This window comes from Lepidochelys kempii, chromosome 10, assembly GCF_965140285.1.
Source record: "Lepidochelys kempii isolate rLepKem1 chromosome 10, rLepKem1.hap1, whole genome shotgun sequence".
Taxonomy (NCBI): domain Eukaryota; kingdom Metazoa; phylum Chordata; order Testudines; family Cheloniidae; genus Lepidochelys; species Lepidochelys kempii.
Window position 1 is genome coordinate 10,248,750 of NC_136389.1, and position 16,305 is coordinate 10,265,054.

The 16,305-nt window shown below is 47.6% G+C and overlaps 1 protein-coding gene across 1 annotated transcript; it reads right to left on the reverse strand.

Moving 5' to 3' along the window:
• Positions 1-367: 367 nt before the first annotated feature.
• Positions 368-12,887, reverse strand: LOC140917993 (cytochrome P450 3A1). Its single transcript, XM_078854472.1, has 7 exons — positions 12,763-12,887; positions 11,600-11,748; positions 10,877-10,984; positions 6,574-6,734; positions 5,768-5,994; positions 3,572-3,734; positions 368-478 (listed from the first exon to the last, which is right to left on the reverse strand). Exons 1-7 carry the CDS (start codon positions 12,885-12,887, stop codon positions 383-385), a joined length of 1,029 nt encoding a protein of 342 aa, XP_078710598.1. The 3' UTR covers positions 368-382.
• Between the last annotated feature and the right edge of the window lie 3,418 nt (positions 12,888-16,305).

Consider the following 16,305-nt stretch of genomic DNA (forward strand, 5'->3'; position numbering starts at 1 on the left):
GCCTGAAAGCGGGTGCATACCCTTAAAGGTCCCTTTAGACTGTCTGAACAGCGTAAAGGGGTCTTGGTATCAATGAGAAACAGGCCTGGGTCTCTATTATTGCTTTATAAAAATTGTACTCTGCTCAGCCTGTACTTTGTGTGGGGTTTTTTGGTAGAAAAGCTATGCACAATCTCCTGTTAGACAGAAGGGCCCATCAAATTTGGTATGCTGTATAGTCACAAGGCCCTGCTTTTCATGACCCTGGGGCTTTTTCTAGATATTGCTTTTGCTTTCCCTCTACAGTTTTACATGGCTCATTCCTATTCTCATGTGATTGATAGAGAGACGAATGAGGCGGAAGGAGCAGCTGGCAGCAGCCTCTGATCCGTTGCAAATTGTTTTATACCTCTGGATCGACATGGGTTCTGGGGACCATCTTCAGAATGACTGGCTTCTTGGGTTGCAAGAAACCCCTTGTGTCCAGCACCAGAGGGATCTTCACCATTAGTAGAGAAAAATGAAAAGAAAGCCAGAGAATGCGGGGAGCTAGGGAGGGACACAGCAGACATTATATTCCTTCTGACAAAAGCCCAACACCCTGGGAATGTCTACATGTCGATTTGGGATTACGATTCATATCTTGAGCAGACATACAGGCTCTCTGTCATCCAGCTAGCATGCAAAAAATAGAAGGTAGCCATGGCAGCGTGAACAGCAGGAGGAGCTAACTGCCCTGAGCACATACCTCGGGTCTCTGACAGACACGCACTGAGAGAGGCTACACTCTATTTTTAGCATGCAAGCTCAGAGAGTGCTAACATGAATATGTATCCTTGATCTGCCAGCTCCAAGTGTGGACATACCCTACAAAGCGTCCACTCATGTCTCACACCCTTTGCTTTCACTCATTTGCATTTTTCTGACCTACTGCATGAGCCCACTGTTGCCAAATATGTTGGTACAGGTCCAGTGAGAAGGGTGCAGTACAGGTATAATGTTCTCCAGTAGCAGGAGCAATATTGCCTTCAATTCTGTCCCCCACCACCAAGATACTGATATATTGGGAGGAACTCAATGGAGAACCACACATCTGATGAGGGAACTGGACATACAAGGAAAGGTTTCACGAGGTAAATCTGTCAAGCTTGGCTGAGCAATGACAAAGCAGAGACATGGTACCAGTCTGTTAATAGTTGATGAGTGTAAACACGAAGGAGGGAGAGGTATTGTGTGTGACATACAGGAGTAATGGAACAAAACTAAGAAAGGATTATCAGACTGAACAGCCAGAGAAACTTCCTGTCAGTGAGATGCACCAGGCTGTGGAACTGTCTGTCCCAAGGACAGGCTGGAAGCATCGAACCATGAAACTTTTAAAACTAGTCTGGATAGAACAGCAGAGGATGGAGTGCTGGGAACAGCCTTGCACTAGCAGAGGATGGGCGGAGATGGTCTATTTCCCTGTCTAGCTCCTAGGGGATTCAATGATGCTGAGATTCACCAGTGCAAGCAAGATACCCAGCATCTTCCTTCCCAACAAGACAACATGAACACATCAACAATGCAACAGGTTGCTTCAGGCTTCATATGGGCTTGGACCAGGAATCCTGAGTAACCTCCTGATGTCTGAAGTTCGGCTCTCAGCACAGCCTGCATCACTGAGCTCAAGGGGAAAGCAGCTTCTTTGGGCATATATTTTGGAGTGGTATTTTGGTGGGAAAGCTGGAGGAGCTACATAAAGCTGCTGGCATTAGTGATATGATACAAATTTAAATAGTCTTCCTTTAATTAAATTAAACGGATCCATTTCAGGACTAGAAAAGTGTCTTTAGACTCAGGGGAGGCCGGGGAGGCCAGTGGATTGTTAATGGGCTGTTACAGTCTTTCACCTCCAAGGTAACAGGTCAGTTATCGGCAGCTCACGTCAGTAGAGTTTAGAGCTGAGCACTCACAGCCAAGAAAAACTTCTGTAAATATCTGTTTGCTTTTTCAGACAAATCTGGTTTGAGCATGTTCTTGGCCATTGGGCTCATCTTCCCCCAGCAAACAAGCTCATGGACAAGGCGTCCTTGGAAACGGGACATTCTATTGGAGCGTTGTAGAATATTCACAGAAAGCCAATCTAGAATTTGAAGTTGCAAGAACCTGCCCTGAAAACCTAAGAATAACGCTTGCTTAGCCTGGGAACAGAACAAACTGCTCCCAAAGCTGTTACTGACAAAGAACTTACAGCAGGGATTATTTGACATATACTTTCAAGTAGCAAATTGCACCTACTTTATGTCAAATATAAATAGCACCATCTCCAACTTTCTGAGTGCCTTGCTCAACCGGTACATGTATGAAGCTGAAGCCCAAGCAAGACTGAGGACATGCTGACAGGAGGAAGGAGGTTGTTTGAAGAATTTGCCTCCTCTATATAAGATCTCCCAATATTGAGGGTATCTGTTCTCAGATGTCTAAGCAAATGTCTACACTGCAAAAAACATTCACGGCAGTGAGTCTCAGAGCCCAGTTCTACAGATTCAGGCCTCCCGGGCTTGTGGTATGGTGCTAAAAATAGCCATGTAGAGGTTCCCAGTCGGGCTGGAGCTCAGGATCTGAAACCCACCCCCGTCTCTGGCTTCAGAGCCTGAGCAGGACTGTCTACTTGGCTCTTTTTAGTGCCGTAAACCCTTCTTTAGACCCGGGCTGTGATACTCGCTGCTGTGGGTATATTTTTAATGAGTGGATGTAGATGTACCCTTAATCAACTCACAGTCTTGGGGTCCTTTTAGACTCAATGTTAGCAGATACCCAAATAACCATGGTAACAAACAAAAAAAACCCCAAACACCACCACATGCCTCTAATCCACACTGAAATCTTCCTGCTTTCGTAGTGTGAAGGTAAAACCAACTCTGCCTACCAGGTTCAGTGCTCCAGAATCTATCAGCCTCTGAATGGGGAAAGGGATTATGTGCGTGAGAGACACAGTGCCCCATCTGTTCTGAGACACAGGTGACAATGCGCACATGTGATTATCTCAATGAGACTATGGTAGCGCGACGGGGGTATACAAACCCTTCATTGGGCAACAAGGGGTTAAGGAGCTGCTCTGGACTCAGCTTGCCCTGCCCTACCACGCATGTAAGAGATGCACAGGCTGGAGGAGGTGGGAGCAGAACAGCTCAGGGGCAGAGCAAGGAAGAGAGCAGACCTGCAACTCGCAGCTCCTGAGGGAAGAGCTGAGGGAAGGTAGGCTCTCTCCCTGAGGGAGGGGAGGATCTGCGTCAGGGGCAACCTGAGGGGGAGCCATTCCCCCTCTCTCATGTGGACTCAGTTTATTGGTACAGAGTGCTAACTGCGGACAATAGAGGGGTGACCTAGGGAGGGCTGGTTTAAGGCTCTTCTGGGTGTTGGAGCCCTGTGTTGCCCTCACAGAGCCCTGGGCCAGAGCCCGGTGAGGTGGGAGGGGCTGGGCTCCCCAATCAAAATCCCCTCTGCAGGTCGAAGAGCCTAAGCCCCGGCCACTAGGCAACGCTCCCCACGAGCGAAGACCATCTCAGGTAGTAAAACAAACAATACAGATACAAGGATGGATTCTCACCGGGGTGTCTTTGCAAGTTCTGAAGGAAAACCTTTGCAACAGCACAATCATGGCCACTTTCAGGCTGAGAAGGGCAAACCTCATTCCAATGCAGTTCCTGGGACCAGCTCCAAAGGGCAGGAAAATGTAGGGGTCCATGCTCTCTCTGTTCTCTTTACTGAACCTGGTTCCAATCAGAGAAAAGAAGAAACAAGTTAGGAGAAACTACTGTCTCAGGACCTGTCCTCTTTGTTGGATTTGGCATGCTCAATGGATTGGGAGGAGGCAAAGGCCTGTTTTGCATATTTCAATGAGAACTTATCTATTTTCCTTGTTCCTCCCTCACCGTACAACACCCTCCCACCCCCTTCCATGCTGGTGCCTAGAATTAGCTGTATATCTCCAGGGCTTTCAAATGAGCAGGAAGTCCTAGAATATACTTGTGATTTCATGGGAACTCTTCTCAGAACTCAAGTTGAAATTCCTCTCGTCCCAGAAACTAAACCCAGAGTCCATATCACAAAAAACAGCTCTAGATCTTCTACTTATAACAAGTAAATGGACAAACAGAGCAAGTGTCTCTCCCTGTCTGGTCTGCACAAGAGCTAGCTTTTGAGACATGCCGCTCAGAAGAGAAGACATATTCTTTCTTTGTGCTGCAAACCAGACAGGATCTGTAAAATAAAAGAGCTTTGCCAGTGAAACATTTCAATAATCCTAAATCAAAATGACAACTTATATTTTTATAGCACTTTCCATGCCAAAGTACTTCACAGATTTAAATGGATCTACAAACTAGGTAAGGCTCACGACAATCACCATTGAAATACAGACTCTGGGGTAGAATGGAGCAGCTGTTTCATGGCATACAACAACACTACACAAATGGTTAGACGAGGAAGTGAAGAAGAATACTCTATCTAACTGTAATGGGAAAATGTAGGCAAGGTAGATTATTATACCCCAGGCTGGACTTTAGCCAGAATACCCATACTCTTATGAAAAGCAGCACGGGAACATTAATCACCACAAGTGGACAAAATTTCTATTTTACTCTGCATCTGAACCAACAGTACCCCCAGAAGGCCAGCACTCTAGCTTGAGTGTGAGGTACAGGTGCAATGCTGACCCAGAGGATCGTGTTCCACCTCCTGAATTCCCAACACCACTTCCCAGAGCGCACACACACAATGGCAGGTGTTCGTTGGATCTCGCCCATCCAACTGCTGAGGTGGCCCTACCATGACTAGCTTGGGAGAGCTTTTTGGAGCTCATCGCAAAGAGGTTAAGTTGACTTCAGAGTAACTTGCGCAGAACTTCTAGTTCTTTAGTCATTTTTACGTTATCCATTGAAAAGTGGTGCTATCTTCCATCAGTTGAACCACTTGCCAGCCATGTATCTGATACTAGAGCAGAGCTGGCCATCTAGCACAGTTCTCATCACTGTGCGTAAATCCCATTGGGTAATTACAGTTCGTCTGTCTAAGATTCCGCATGCAGGTTCAGCTGGACATGTTATTCTTCACGTCTCCTCCTAAACTTTGTCCCCGTGCTGCCACGCACTGTTAAACAGCTGCCCTGTTTCACTCCAGAGGTGGGTGCATTTCAATGACTGAGGATTAATCTGCAATAGTTTGTAGAGTTTGGGCTCTTCACATGAACACTGCTATATAAATGTCAGCTCTTAATATCATTATTGAGAGAGACAATTATTCCTGGCTCTCTGTGCCAACTTGGAATGGCTGCTGGGCCTTTTGCAATCCAGTGAGGGTTAGGCCACCTAATTCCATCAGATTCTTGCCTCATTTCTCAGGGCCTGACACATCAGTAATTCCTGAGCAGGGAACATTTCATAATGTGAACTGGAAAATTAAATTTTATTTTCAACACCTCTTTGCCCTTCCATCACTGATCTGCATGGCACTGTGCCAGTCACCCGATTGCTCTGGCTTTAATGTCTGGCCATAAACCCCTCAGTGCTATAGCTGCTGAGAGCTGGTTTCAGTGTCATTTTCTTCAATACAGTTCATTAAATTCCATGCACAGTTTATGGATGTAGATCATAAAACTCCACGCGCGGCAACGGCAGGACTGGACGTCAGACATTAATAAATGCCTCATTTAAATGTTATAGTCACGCTTCCCCCACCTTTGCTGCCATTTTCACCCACACACTTCAGGAGGAAGCAGCATTTCTTCCCCCTCCCTGGCCCTTACCTCTCGGGCCTGAACTCTTCTGGCTCTGGCCAGTATTCCGAGTCCTGATGCAGCACGTAGGCTGGGATCATTGTCACGGTGCCTTTCGGAATGGTCACTCCGTTTATCTCAATGATTTTCTTGCAGACTCTTTCGATCCGCCCACCTACGGGGAAGAGCCTGAGGGTTTCATTCACTACCATGTCGAGATACTCCATCTGCAGGATGGCGTCATAGGTTGGAGCAGCCTGGGGAGGGAAAGGCAGAGGGAACCAGATTTTCAGGTACAAAAGAGGCCATCTCAGGGCTTGCCTGGCTGCATATATGCACAGTAGGCATGCTAAACAAATCGGGATGACCATGGGACCCGGGGGCAAATTGTCCTGTCCACCTCCAGCAGGACAGCACCCTCTAGCATGAGACTGAGGTACTGGTACAGTGCTGACCCAGAGGGCTGCTCCTTTAAATACTGCAGCATGTGGATGCCAATGGTTAAACTGGGGCTAGTGAGGTCCCCTCAATCCCCAACCTTGGTCCTGCCCCGCAATTCCAGGTGCCCCCTGGCACAGACAGGCAGGTCACACGAGGGAACTTCCCTAGACGTCTCTACTCCCTGATGCACCCAGATGCTATCGAAAGACTGGGTTGCTATGGCCAAAGAAAGCCCAGGTCACAATGGTGCATGGTGTAGGATTGACAGCCCTGGTTGGGGAAACCTCCTGTGTACAGAACAGATGCTCCGCCTTCCACCCAGGTTCAGCTCAGCCCCCGCGCAGCAGCGACCAGGGTGCATCTGCTGGACACAGAGCACTGCAAACCCCTCTAACCTTGTTGGGAAGAGCGGCGTCAATCTCCTCCTGCAGTCTCTGCTGCACGTCGGGGTGAGTGGCCAGGTTATATGAGAGGAAGTTGAGGGTGAAGCTGGTGGTCTCATGACCAGCTAAGATAAAGACAAGGGCCTGCGCCATAATCTCCTTGTCAGACAGAGCTGGAAAAAGAGGCAAGAAAGCACACAGGGAGGGTGAAGCCTCCCTCCTATACACTGCCCAGCTCAGATGAGAGTCCTACCCGGGCATCCATTTACTACAGTTCCTTTGCTGATCATTTAAGTACAATAGCGAAAGGTCCATCTGACATGGGTTAACCCCTCTAGAATCCAATAAGCAACAGCGGCAAGTGGTGGACTTGACTCCCCTCTCGCCCTGCTGTAAATCAGGAGTAACTCCATTAAAATCAACTGAGTCACATCCGTGTCCGTGAGGTGGGAAACAGGCCCATTGAGTTTATTCACTGCAACACAGCAGCCTGAAGAGCAGGGGTAGGAGAGACCCTGCTCTGGAGAGGGTTTGCGGAACTGCACTCTTGCTCCACAGTGGGTTTGAAAATATAAGAACATAACAGAGATATTCATAGGTGGACAGATGTCTAACACTCGCCCCTAGGCTCTGAGGTGAGCTGCAAGCTCCTGAGGGAAGGTTTCGACTGTGCTAAGCACGCTGGCAGCACTCTGCAATAATTATTATTTAACAATTCTACTGCAGCAGTGTCAGAGGCCACAGCAGGATTAGGGCCCCATCGTGCAAGGCGCTGTACAAACACAAACCCAAAGAGCTTACAAACGAAGAAGGAGAGGGATAAAATCAAGCTATTGTGACAAAGTTCCTCTTCTGCCTTGGTGGGTCTTGTGCTTATTGGCGGATTTGCTCGCCTCAGAGATTCACGGCAACCCTCAGTCTGGCCACTTTTGCTAGTGGCTCAAACCTGCCATTTACTCAGATAACCTCATCACTGTCGAGCATGGGGAAAGGGAGGAGAACAATCCCCGCAGTCTCTGCTGACACACCTAGTGGGTCAGGGGTAGGCCAGGAACCTTCCCCTCTGGTGGGACCAACAATCCAGGTCACCTCTTCTTGTCTCAAATAGGGAGTTGAGGGAGATGGGGGGAACCCGGGCCCGCCCTCTACTCCGGGTTCCAGCCCAGGGCCCTGTGGATTGCAGCTGTCTACAGTGTCTCTTGTAACAGCTGCGTGACAGCTACAACTCCCTGGGCTACTTCCCCATGGCCTCCTCCCAACTCCTTCTTTATCCTCACCGCAAGACCTTCCTCCTGATATCTGATAATGCTTGTACTCCTCAGTCCTCCAGCAGTATGCCTTCTCATTCTCAGCTTCTTGCGTCTCTTGCTTCCAACTCCTGGCACACACCTCATTAACTGAAGTGAGGTCCTTTTTAAAACCAGGTGCCCTGATTAGCCTGCCTGTCCTAATTGATTCTGGTAGCTTCTTAATTGGCTCCAGGTGTCCTAATTAGCTGGCCTTAATTGGGTCCAGCAACCTCCTTGATTGTTCTGGAACAGTCCATTATCCTACTCAGGGAAAGGGGACCTGCTTAATCTGGGGCTAATATATCTACCTTCGATCATTCTCCTGTTGCCATCTGGCCTGACCCTGTCACACTATGTCCAAATCTTACTTATATGACACACATTTTTATACTTTATTATGAATTGTTTTAAAATATAATAGCTACATCGGAACTCTTTGATTACCCTTGGCCTCCCTTTTACTTCTGGCCGAGTTTCTTCTATAGGATCTTGAGGAATGGCATACAGGAAGGGAGAGTAGTTACTGGCTTTCCGGGGGGTGGTGGGGGGGGCGTTCCATGTACAGAGGTAGACAGGATGAAAAGAGCTATGGGAATGACGGACAAGTGAGTGATCAAGGCTAAAGTCATTGGCAGAGTAAGGGAGGATATGGCAAGAGACAAGGGTAGAGAAGTAAGGATTTTTTTTTAAATTATAGTAACTTGGAGCACCTAGGGTCAACTCCTGAGTCATCTGCCCTGCTGGCTTTGACTCAGATTTCACACAGGTAAATCTCCAGTTCGGTTGATTAAGTGCCTCGGGATTTGCCCCTCGCTCATTAGGTTTGATTCTATCCAATTTCATGTGTAGCACAAATCATTACTGTCCTGATTCTCATGAGCGCTGAGAATTGACAACTCCCATTGGTTTCAGTAGGGATTGTGGGTGCTCAGCATCTCTGAAACTCCAGCTGTCAATTCCCTTTCTCTATTTCTGAGAGAGATCCAGATCACAGCATGGATTTCTGGAAAGCACAGAACTTGCTTTGGCGGGGGTGGGAGGGAAGGAATTTCTGGTCATTCTCCTGATGTGTACTAAAACTCCGTCCCTCCAAAACCCTATATGAAATATCGCAGCTAGTGGCTGGGAGGAGGAGGGGCCTGTAGCCTTATCTTTATAGGAGTGTGTCTTCTCATTAGATTCAGAGCTGCCATCTGAACTCTGTGAGTCAACTATCAGCTGCAGGAAATCCACCCGGACCTGGGGATGGAAGGACAGAGTCAGGGCAGAGCTACAGCACAAAGAAAGGTGTGCTTGCAGTGCAGGTAGGCATGCCTGTGCTAGCTTTAATCTAGCTAGCACAGGTAACAATAGTAGTAAAGACACGGTGGCAGGGACTTCAGTGCAGGCTAGCAACCTGAGTACATACCCAGGGTTCCCTGCATGCTTGTACTGGGGCTGCTAGCCTACACTGAAGCCCATGCTGCCACATCTTCACTACTGTTACCCATGCTAACTAAATTAAAGCTAGTGTGGGCTATGCTCACCTGCGCTATAATCACACCTTCCTGTGCTGTGTAGGTGCACCCTCAGAGGAGCAGTGGGTGGAATGAAAGGCTAGTCCAGCACAGGCTTTCTCTCTGATGCTTCAGCCCCAGTTCCTCCATCAGTCCAGCAGTATAAGGAGGATGTGAAGGAAGACCTCAAAGTATGGTGGCTAGGAGGCTCCTTAAGGTGCATGCTGGAGACCCATTTTGAGCAAGGGGATTAATTTCTTCTCCTGAAAGCCTGAGCAGGACACTTATCCAGTCTCACCCAAATTTGGCAAACTGGGAGCTTGTATGGAGTGTCGCCTCTGGGGACAGGCTCAGAAACCTTCCCCACACAGGGTATGAACTACTCAATTTCCAGCGTGCGGAGACATACCCGTGCTAGTTCTGACTGCATTAGCGTGCTAAAAATAGAACCATAGCCGCAGCAGCATGAGCAGCGGGAGGGGCTAGCTACCTGAGAACGTACCTAGAGTCTTGGATGGAATTCTACTTGGGGCGTGTCAAGGTTCCTTCCTCACTCTGAACTCTAGGGTACAGATGTGGGGACCTGCATGAAAAACCCCCTAAGCTAATTTTTATCAGCTTAGGTTAAAACTTCCCCAAGGTACAAACTATTTTACCTTTTGCCCTTGGACTTTATTGCTGCCACCACCAAGCGTCTAACAAATGTATAACAGGGAAAGAGCCTGCTTGGATACGTCTTTCCCATCAAAATCCTCCCAAACCCTACACCCCCTTTCCTGGGGAAGGCTTGATAAAAATCCTCACCAATTTGCATAGCTGAACACAGACCCAAACCCTTGGATCTTAAGAACAATGAAAAAGCAATCAGGTTCTTAAAAGAAGAATTTTAATTAAAGAAAAAGTAAAAGAATCACCTCTGTAAAATCAGGATGGTAAATACCTTACAGGGTAATCAGATTCAAAACATCGAGAATCCCTCTAGGCAAAACCTTAAGTTACAAAAAGACACAAAAATAGGAATATACATTCCATTCAGCACAGCTTATTTTATCAGCCATTTAAACAAAACAGAATCTAATGCATATCTAACTAGATTACTTACTAAGTTCTAAGACTCCATTCCTTTTCTGTTCCTGGAAAAACAACACACAGACAGAGAGAACCTTTGTTCTCCCCCCTCCAGCTTTGAAAGTATCTTGTCTCCTTATTGGTCATTTTGGTCATGTGCCAGCGAGGTTATCCTAGCTTCTTAACCCTTTACAGGTGAAAGGGTTTTTCCTCTGGCCAGGAGGGATTTTAAAGGTGTTTACCCTTCCCTTTATATTTATGACAGGGCGCTTCGCCCTTCCTGCTGTTTGAGCGATTGCAGCCACACTTCTAATTTTAGCACACAAGCTCCATCGGAGCTGGCACGGGTCTGTTTCGTGGAGCTGGAAATTACATCTCCAGCTTAGTCCTACTCTCAGAGCAAGCGCATGCATGCTAAGGAAGACAAGGTGGGCCAGACTGACCGAGTGGTTGTTCTTCTGCCTCTCCGTCTTGATGCTCTGGATAATGTTGAGGAAAAGTCCAGGAAGCCCGAGGGAAACAGACTCACATTCATCTTATCCAGCACTGGTGTCAGGAAGGGGAACATCACTGAACAAGAGAGAAAGGAAACAGTTCCCCTCGTGGTTAACAGGCTGCAGCTCAGCAAAGAGGGCTGCAGTGGGATATGTGCTCCAAGGCACAGCGGGAGAGTGGGCAGAGTCCGGGTAACTCGCCAAGGACAACTAGCCTGCCAAATGACCTTTTTCCGGTGCTTCTGGCTCTAATGACAACTGCTGACTCCCAATTTATTTCACCTAGTTCAGACCCCTGGTCAAGAGGGATTACAGGAGTCCACCGCTGTGGCGTGGGTGGGAATTTCACTTGAGAATCTCCTGACTTTTACCCCTCTACTTAGCCAACTGTGATGCCACATTCAGTGTAGTTGTCCTGCCAAGGGAATAAAAGTTCTCCCTCTTACCTCTGTATCCAGTTATTTTACCTGGGTGCTGCAGACTGAGCTGGCCAAAGGAATGGGGGAGAATCTCTCTGTATAAGTATCTTTACAAATCTGTCAGGGAGGGCCTGATCTTACAAGGGGCTGAGCACCTCCTGAAAAGTGAAGGGGACCCTGAAATCCCAAAGGAGATGATGGGAGATAGGGTACACAGGCCCTAAGGCACTAATCTAGGAGTCTGAGTCTTTAGGTGTGTAGGATCCTCATACCTACTAACAGGAGCAGTGGGTTAAACAAATTGAATGAGAGATACTTCTTGATGTAGGCGACAAGGGGGTCATTGGGGTTGTTCATGGAGTCGATGTTCACACTAAATGAAGTGCTGGCCACCACGTCCAAACTGTAGGTGCTGAAGATGCTGAGGAGAGAGGTGGAGAAAATGAATGCGAGGAACTCAGCAGGACAAGGGGATCCTCCCTGGGAGAATCCTCAGCACAGAGAACTTCCCCTCCTCAAGGACTCAATACCCCCCAAACCTGGCACCTTGGTTTATTCATAAAAGGAAAAGATAGAGATGAGAGCTAGAATTGGTTAAATGGTATCAATTATATATAGTAATGGCAAAATTCTTGGTTCAGGCTTGCAGCAGTGATAGAATAAACTGCAGGTTCAAATCAAGTCTCTGGAGTACATCCACAGCTGGGATGGGTCTTTCAGTCCTTGGTTCAAAGCTTCAGAGTAGCAAAGTTCCTCCAGAGGTAAGAAGCAGGACTGAAGACAAGATGGGGGAGCTGCAGAAGCTTTTTAGATTCTCTTGCCATGTGGTCTTTCTTTCTTTGTTCCAAAGACAAGCTGTTCATCACATGGCATGGAAAAACCTCAGAGTTCTGTCCATAGGCATGTCCCTGCATACCTTGCTGAGTCACAAGGCGTCTCTGCCTTCCCTCAATGGGTCAGTTGTACAGCTGATGGTCCTTAATGGGCCATCAAGCAGGCTAGGCAGAGCTGACACCAACTTCTCTGGAGTGTCACCCAGAAGCATAGCATAAGTTTCAAATACAGACAGTATAGAGCCAATATTCTTAACTTCAACTACAAAAATGATACACACATATAGACAGCATAATCATTGTCAGCAAACCATAACCTTGTCTTAGACACCTCATTTGCCCCCCTTTATATAAGGTTTAGTGCCACTACAGGACCTTGGTTGCAACAATGATCTATACGGTCCCAGATTATGTCAATAATGTCACAAGGTGCTTGCTCTGAAATGCTGATGGAATTTAGAGCTTGTTCTTTGCTACTGTGCACTGCAGTTCAGCTCCATCCTCCTACCGTCCAGTGTGCTGGGCTCATAAAGAGAGAGATTGAGGGCAATTTAGTCATAAAGGGAACTGGCAAAAACTGGGGAAATGTGTCCTGTTCATACCCAAAGTGGGGGCAAGGACTTGATTTTGACAGGACCTCAGCAGCAGCCTGGGGCTCTGCTCTGTGAGGGCCAGACAGAATGGCAACTTCAAAGGCTCCAGGCTCATTTTGGGATCTAGAAGCCATGATTTCTTGAGGGGGTTGTAAAGCTGGGGAAAGGCGGTCTCACTTCCTTGGCTGGAAAGGCTTACTCGGAGCACAGGGGTACAGTCTGGACTGCACTGATGGGAGGTGCCATTATCTCCAGTTTAGGTGGAAGGGGAAGCACTCCACAGACAGAAACGGCATCTCTGAAAGTGCTGCTGCTGAGGAACAAGGGAGAGCACAGAGAGAGGCAGTTTGTGCCTCCCTGGGACACCCGGCACAGGCTACAGGAGCCCTGAGGGCCGCTCAAATATGTGTCTGACTACAATGACCCCTATGGGGGTTGGCAGGGGAGCTGAATCTTCAAGGAGCAGGCCGGGCCCAGCCATGCCTCCTCCAACCCTTGCTATGCCCCGACTCCATATCCCAGAATGCCCCTGTGATTGTAGGGGAGCAGCTCCGCCTAGCTGTCAGAGTCACGTCTAGGGGCTCCCTGTGCTGGAGGTATTCCTGGGGGGGCACTCATGCCTGCCCTGCAACCTTAGCTGGCACAAGGGGCTGTAGTGCTATGTCAAATCTGGCCCAGCGGGGGTAGGACTGGGCTATTTTCTAATCTGCTGTGCAAACAAAAGATCAGAGCTCTATCTGCTATCATCCCAACACTGATCAGAGCGTTACAACCCCATCCGGAAACAAAGGGTGAGAGAAGAGTGTGATGGGGTGAAAGGGTTAAAGGCCAGCTGGACACATTCAGTCTACCTGGGCAATAGTCAGACCCTAGCTTGTCAGCCAGAGAGGACGGGACTGAAAACGGATGGGGTGATAACTCCACGGACACCTGGGCCTTATAAACAGGCTGAGAGAGTTCAGGCAAGCGGGCTGCTGCAAAGGGCACTGTTAGGGTACATCTACACAGCAAAGAAAAACCTGCCACTGGCCCACGCCAGCTGACCAGGGCTGGCTCGGTGACCCTCTCACCCTGCAGGGACCTAGAGTCTGCGCTCCAGCCCGAGTCTGGAAGTCTACACAGCAATGAAACAGCCCTGCGATCCTGAGTCGGCTAGCCCGGGTTTTTCTTCGCTGTGTAGACGTACCCTTAGTGGCTAGAGGCCTCAGGGAGACTTAGGTTGGGTGGGACAGAGCTGGAGAAAGGCAGTGGAACCCCAGGGAAGGGTTGAGCACAGGACCCAGAAGATAGGCTGACTCTGGGACTTTGGACTGCACTTGGACATTTATTATTTTTGGGCCTAGTCACTTCTTAGCTGGAGGGGCTGAATGGTGCCCCAAAACAGATAGCCTGCCAGGGGTGCTAAAGATGAAAAATCCTGCATCATTGTTCCCTGACACCAGAGGGCACTCTTGAGGTGAGCACTCCCCATTACAAAGAGCCTTTGAGAGACACAGCGGAAGATCTCAGTGTGTTCCAGTAGCCTCAGTCATATTTTCAGCACAGAGGAACTGAGACTGGTGAACCTGGGCTGCCCTGAGGAGCAGATACGTCTTCACTGCTAAAAACAGGGTGTGTTCTTAACTTGAGTTAGCTAGCACACCTTTTATTCTGCAGGGAAGACAACCCCTTAGTGTGAATCCAACCTAAAGGCATCACCTACACTTAGGGTGACCATCTTTGTTGGATGGAAATAAGGGAAAACCACATGAAAAAATTGTCAATGCTTTATTTTTAGAGGCATTTTAGGGACAAGCCATTTCCCATGGCATACCGTGTATCTTTCTCCGAAGTGAACATCTCTCCTGCCCTCAGGTGTAAAGTGTAATTATCAAAAGCTTCAATGTAATGTTTGGTTTCAGAGCAGCAGCCGTGTTAGTCTGTATCCGCAAAAAGAAAAGGAGGACTTGTGGCACCTTAGAGAGTAACAAATTTATTTGAGCATAAGCTTACATGAGCTACAGCTCACTTCATTGGATGCATACAGTGGAAAATACAGTGAAGAGATTTTATATACACAGAGAACATGAAACAATGGGTGTTACCATACAGACTGTAATGAGAGTGATCAGGAAAGGTGAGCTATTACCAGCAGAAGAGTGTGGGCGGGGTGGGAGGCGAACCTTTTGTAGTGATAATCAAGGTGGGCCATTTCCAGCAGTTGACAAGAATGTGTGAGGAACAGTAGCCGTCAAAAGCTTATGCTCAAATAAATTTGTTAGTCTCTAAGGTGCCACAGTAGTCCTGTTGTTTTTGCTGATACAAACTAACACGGCTGCTACTCTAAACCCTTAAATTCTACAGAAGCTGATTGGGCCACTAGAGAAAGGATGCTACCATATACTGCACAATATCCATTCTTACTCCTGCTCAATACAACTCTCATGCCTTCACTTCGGATCACTCTGTGACACTGCACCCCATATTCTTCACAGTGATATTATGATGATATGATTATAGCATAATTATGATGCATTTTATACAAGATAAGTCATGTGAGGTGTCACTGAAAAAGTTATAATTTTCTGAATATGATTATCCTCTTTGTATGCACATATCACTTTTGTATCTGAAGTTATGAATATTGACTATGTATCTGTATTTCAAATATAGGTACACCTGGGTGATGCCCACTAGGCAAGATGCTTTCAGTCTAGACAGTGGGTGGGGAAGGGCCTATTCAGGGTAATGGGTCATTAGGAAAAACAACAGGCCTTAGGAGAAGCTTATCCCCCACCTGGTGAGCCCTTTTGAGAACGCTACAGACAGCCGGTAAGTAACAGCTGCTATGACTCTACAAGAACATGTGACCAGGCCACATGATTCTGAACTCCATCTTGGGATGTCAGTATTTTTCCATAAATCGGTCTGGGAACCAAGTTTTGAAACAAAGGGTTCCCGCCATACGCTAAAGCTAAATAAGGCAGGGAGTGACATCATCTGAGGTTCTTCACTCCCCACACAAGAAGACTCTTGGAAACATCTGAGGAACAAAGACGGAACCGGGGGAAGTGCTAAAGGGATTTTTAGCCGGTGAATGAAACACCTGGGGATTCCAAGCTGGAAAGCAAGTGCAGCTTGCCCCTTAAGAATCTGCAGCCTGCTTGTATCATTTCTCAGGGTGAGAATCTGGTAATTCATATCCAATCTATTTAGTATATTAAGCTTAGTTTGCATTTTTTGTTTATTTGCTAGGTAATCTGCTTTGATCTGTTTGCTATCACTAATAATCACTTAAAATCTATCTTCTGTAGTTAATAAACTTGTTTTTGTTTTAATCTAAACCAGTGAGCTTTGACTGGAGTGCTTGGGGAAAATCTCTGCTTGGTTACCACAAGTGTACATTGTTCTCTTCACATTGAGGGAGAGGCGGACCGGGTATTAAACCCATATACTGGCCAGATTTGACCAGGGCAGGACGGTACTGCTCTGGGATCCTAAGCTGGGAAGCTGGTGGTTAGAGAGCCTGTGTGTAACTGCAGCTGGGTGTGTCCCTACCTGTGTGAATGCTCG

Bases quoted from the DNA above. Each gene is read 5' to 3' on its own strand.
- LOC140917993 (XM_078854472.1), bottom strand. From the start codon at position 12,887: ATGGCTTCTAGATCCCAAAATGAGCCTGGAGCCTTTGAAGTTGCCATT. The intron at 5,995-6,573 runs GTTAGAGGGGTT...TTCCCTCCCCAG, and splicing joins ACGCCGCTCTTCCCAACAAG to GCTGCTCCAACCTATGACGC. The intron at 3,735-5,767 runs GTAAGGGCCAGG...GATTGGAACCAG, and splicing joins GAAGAGTTCAGGCCCGAGAG to GTTCAGTAAAGAGAACAGAG.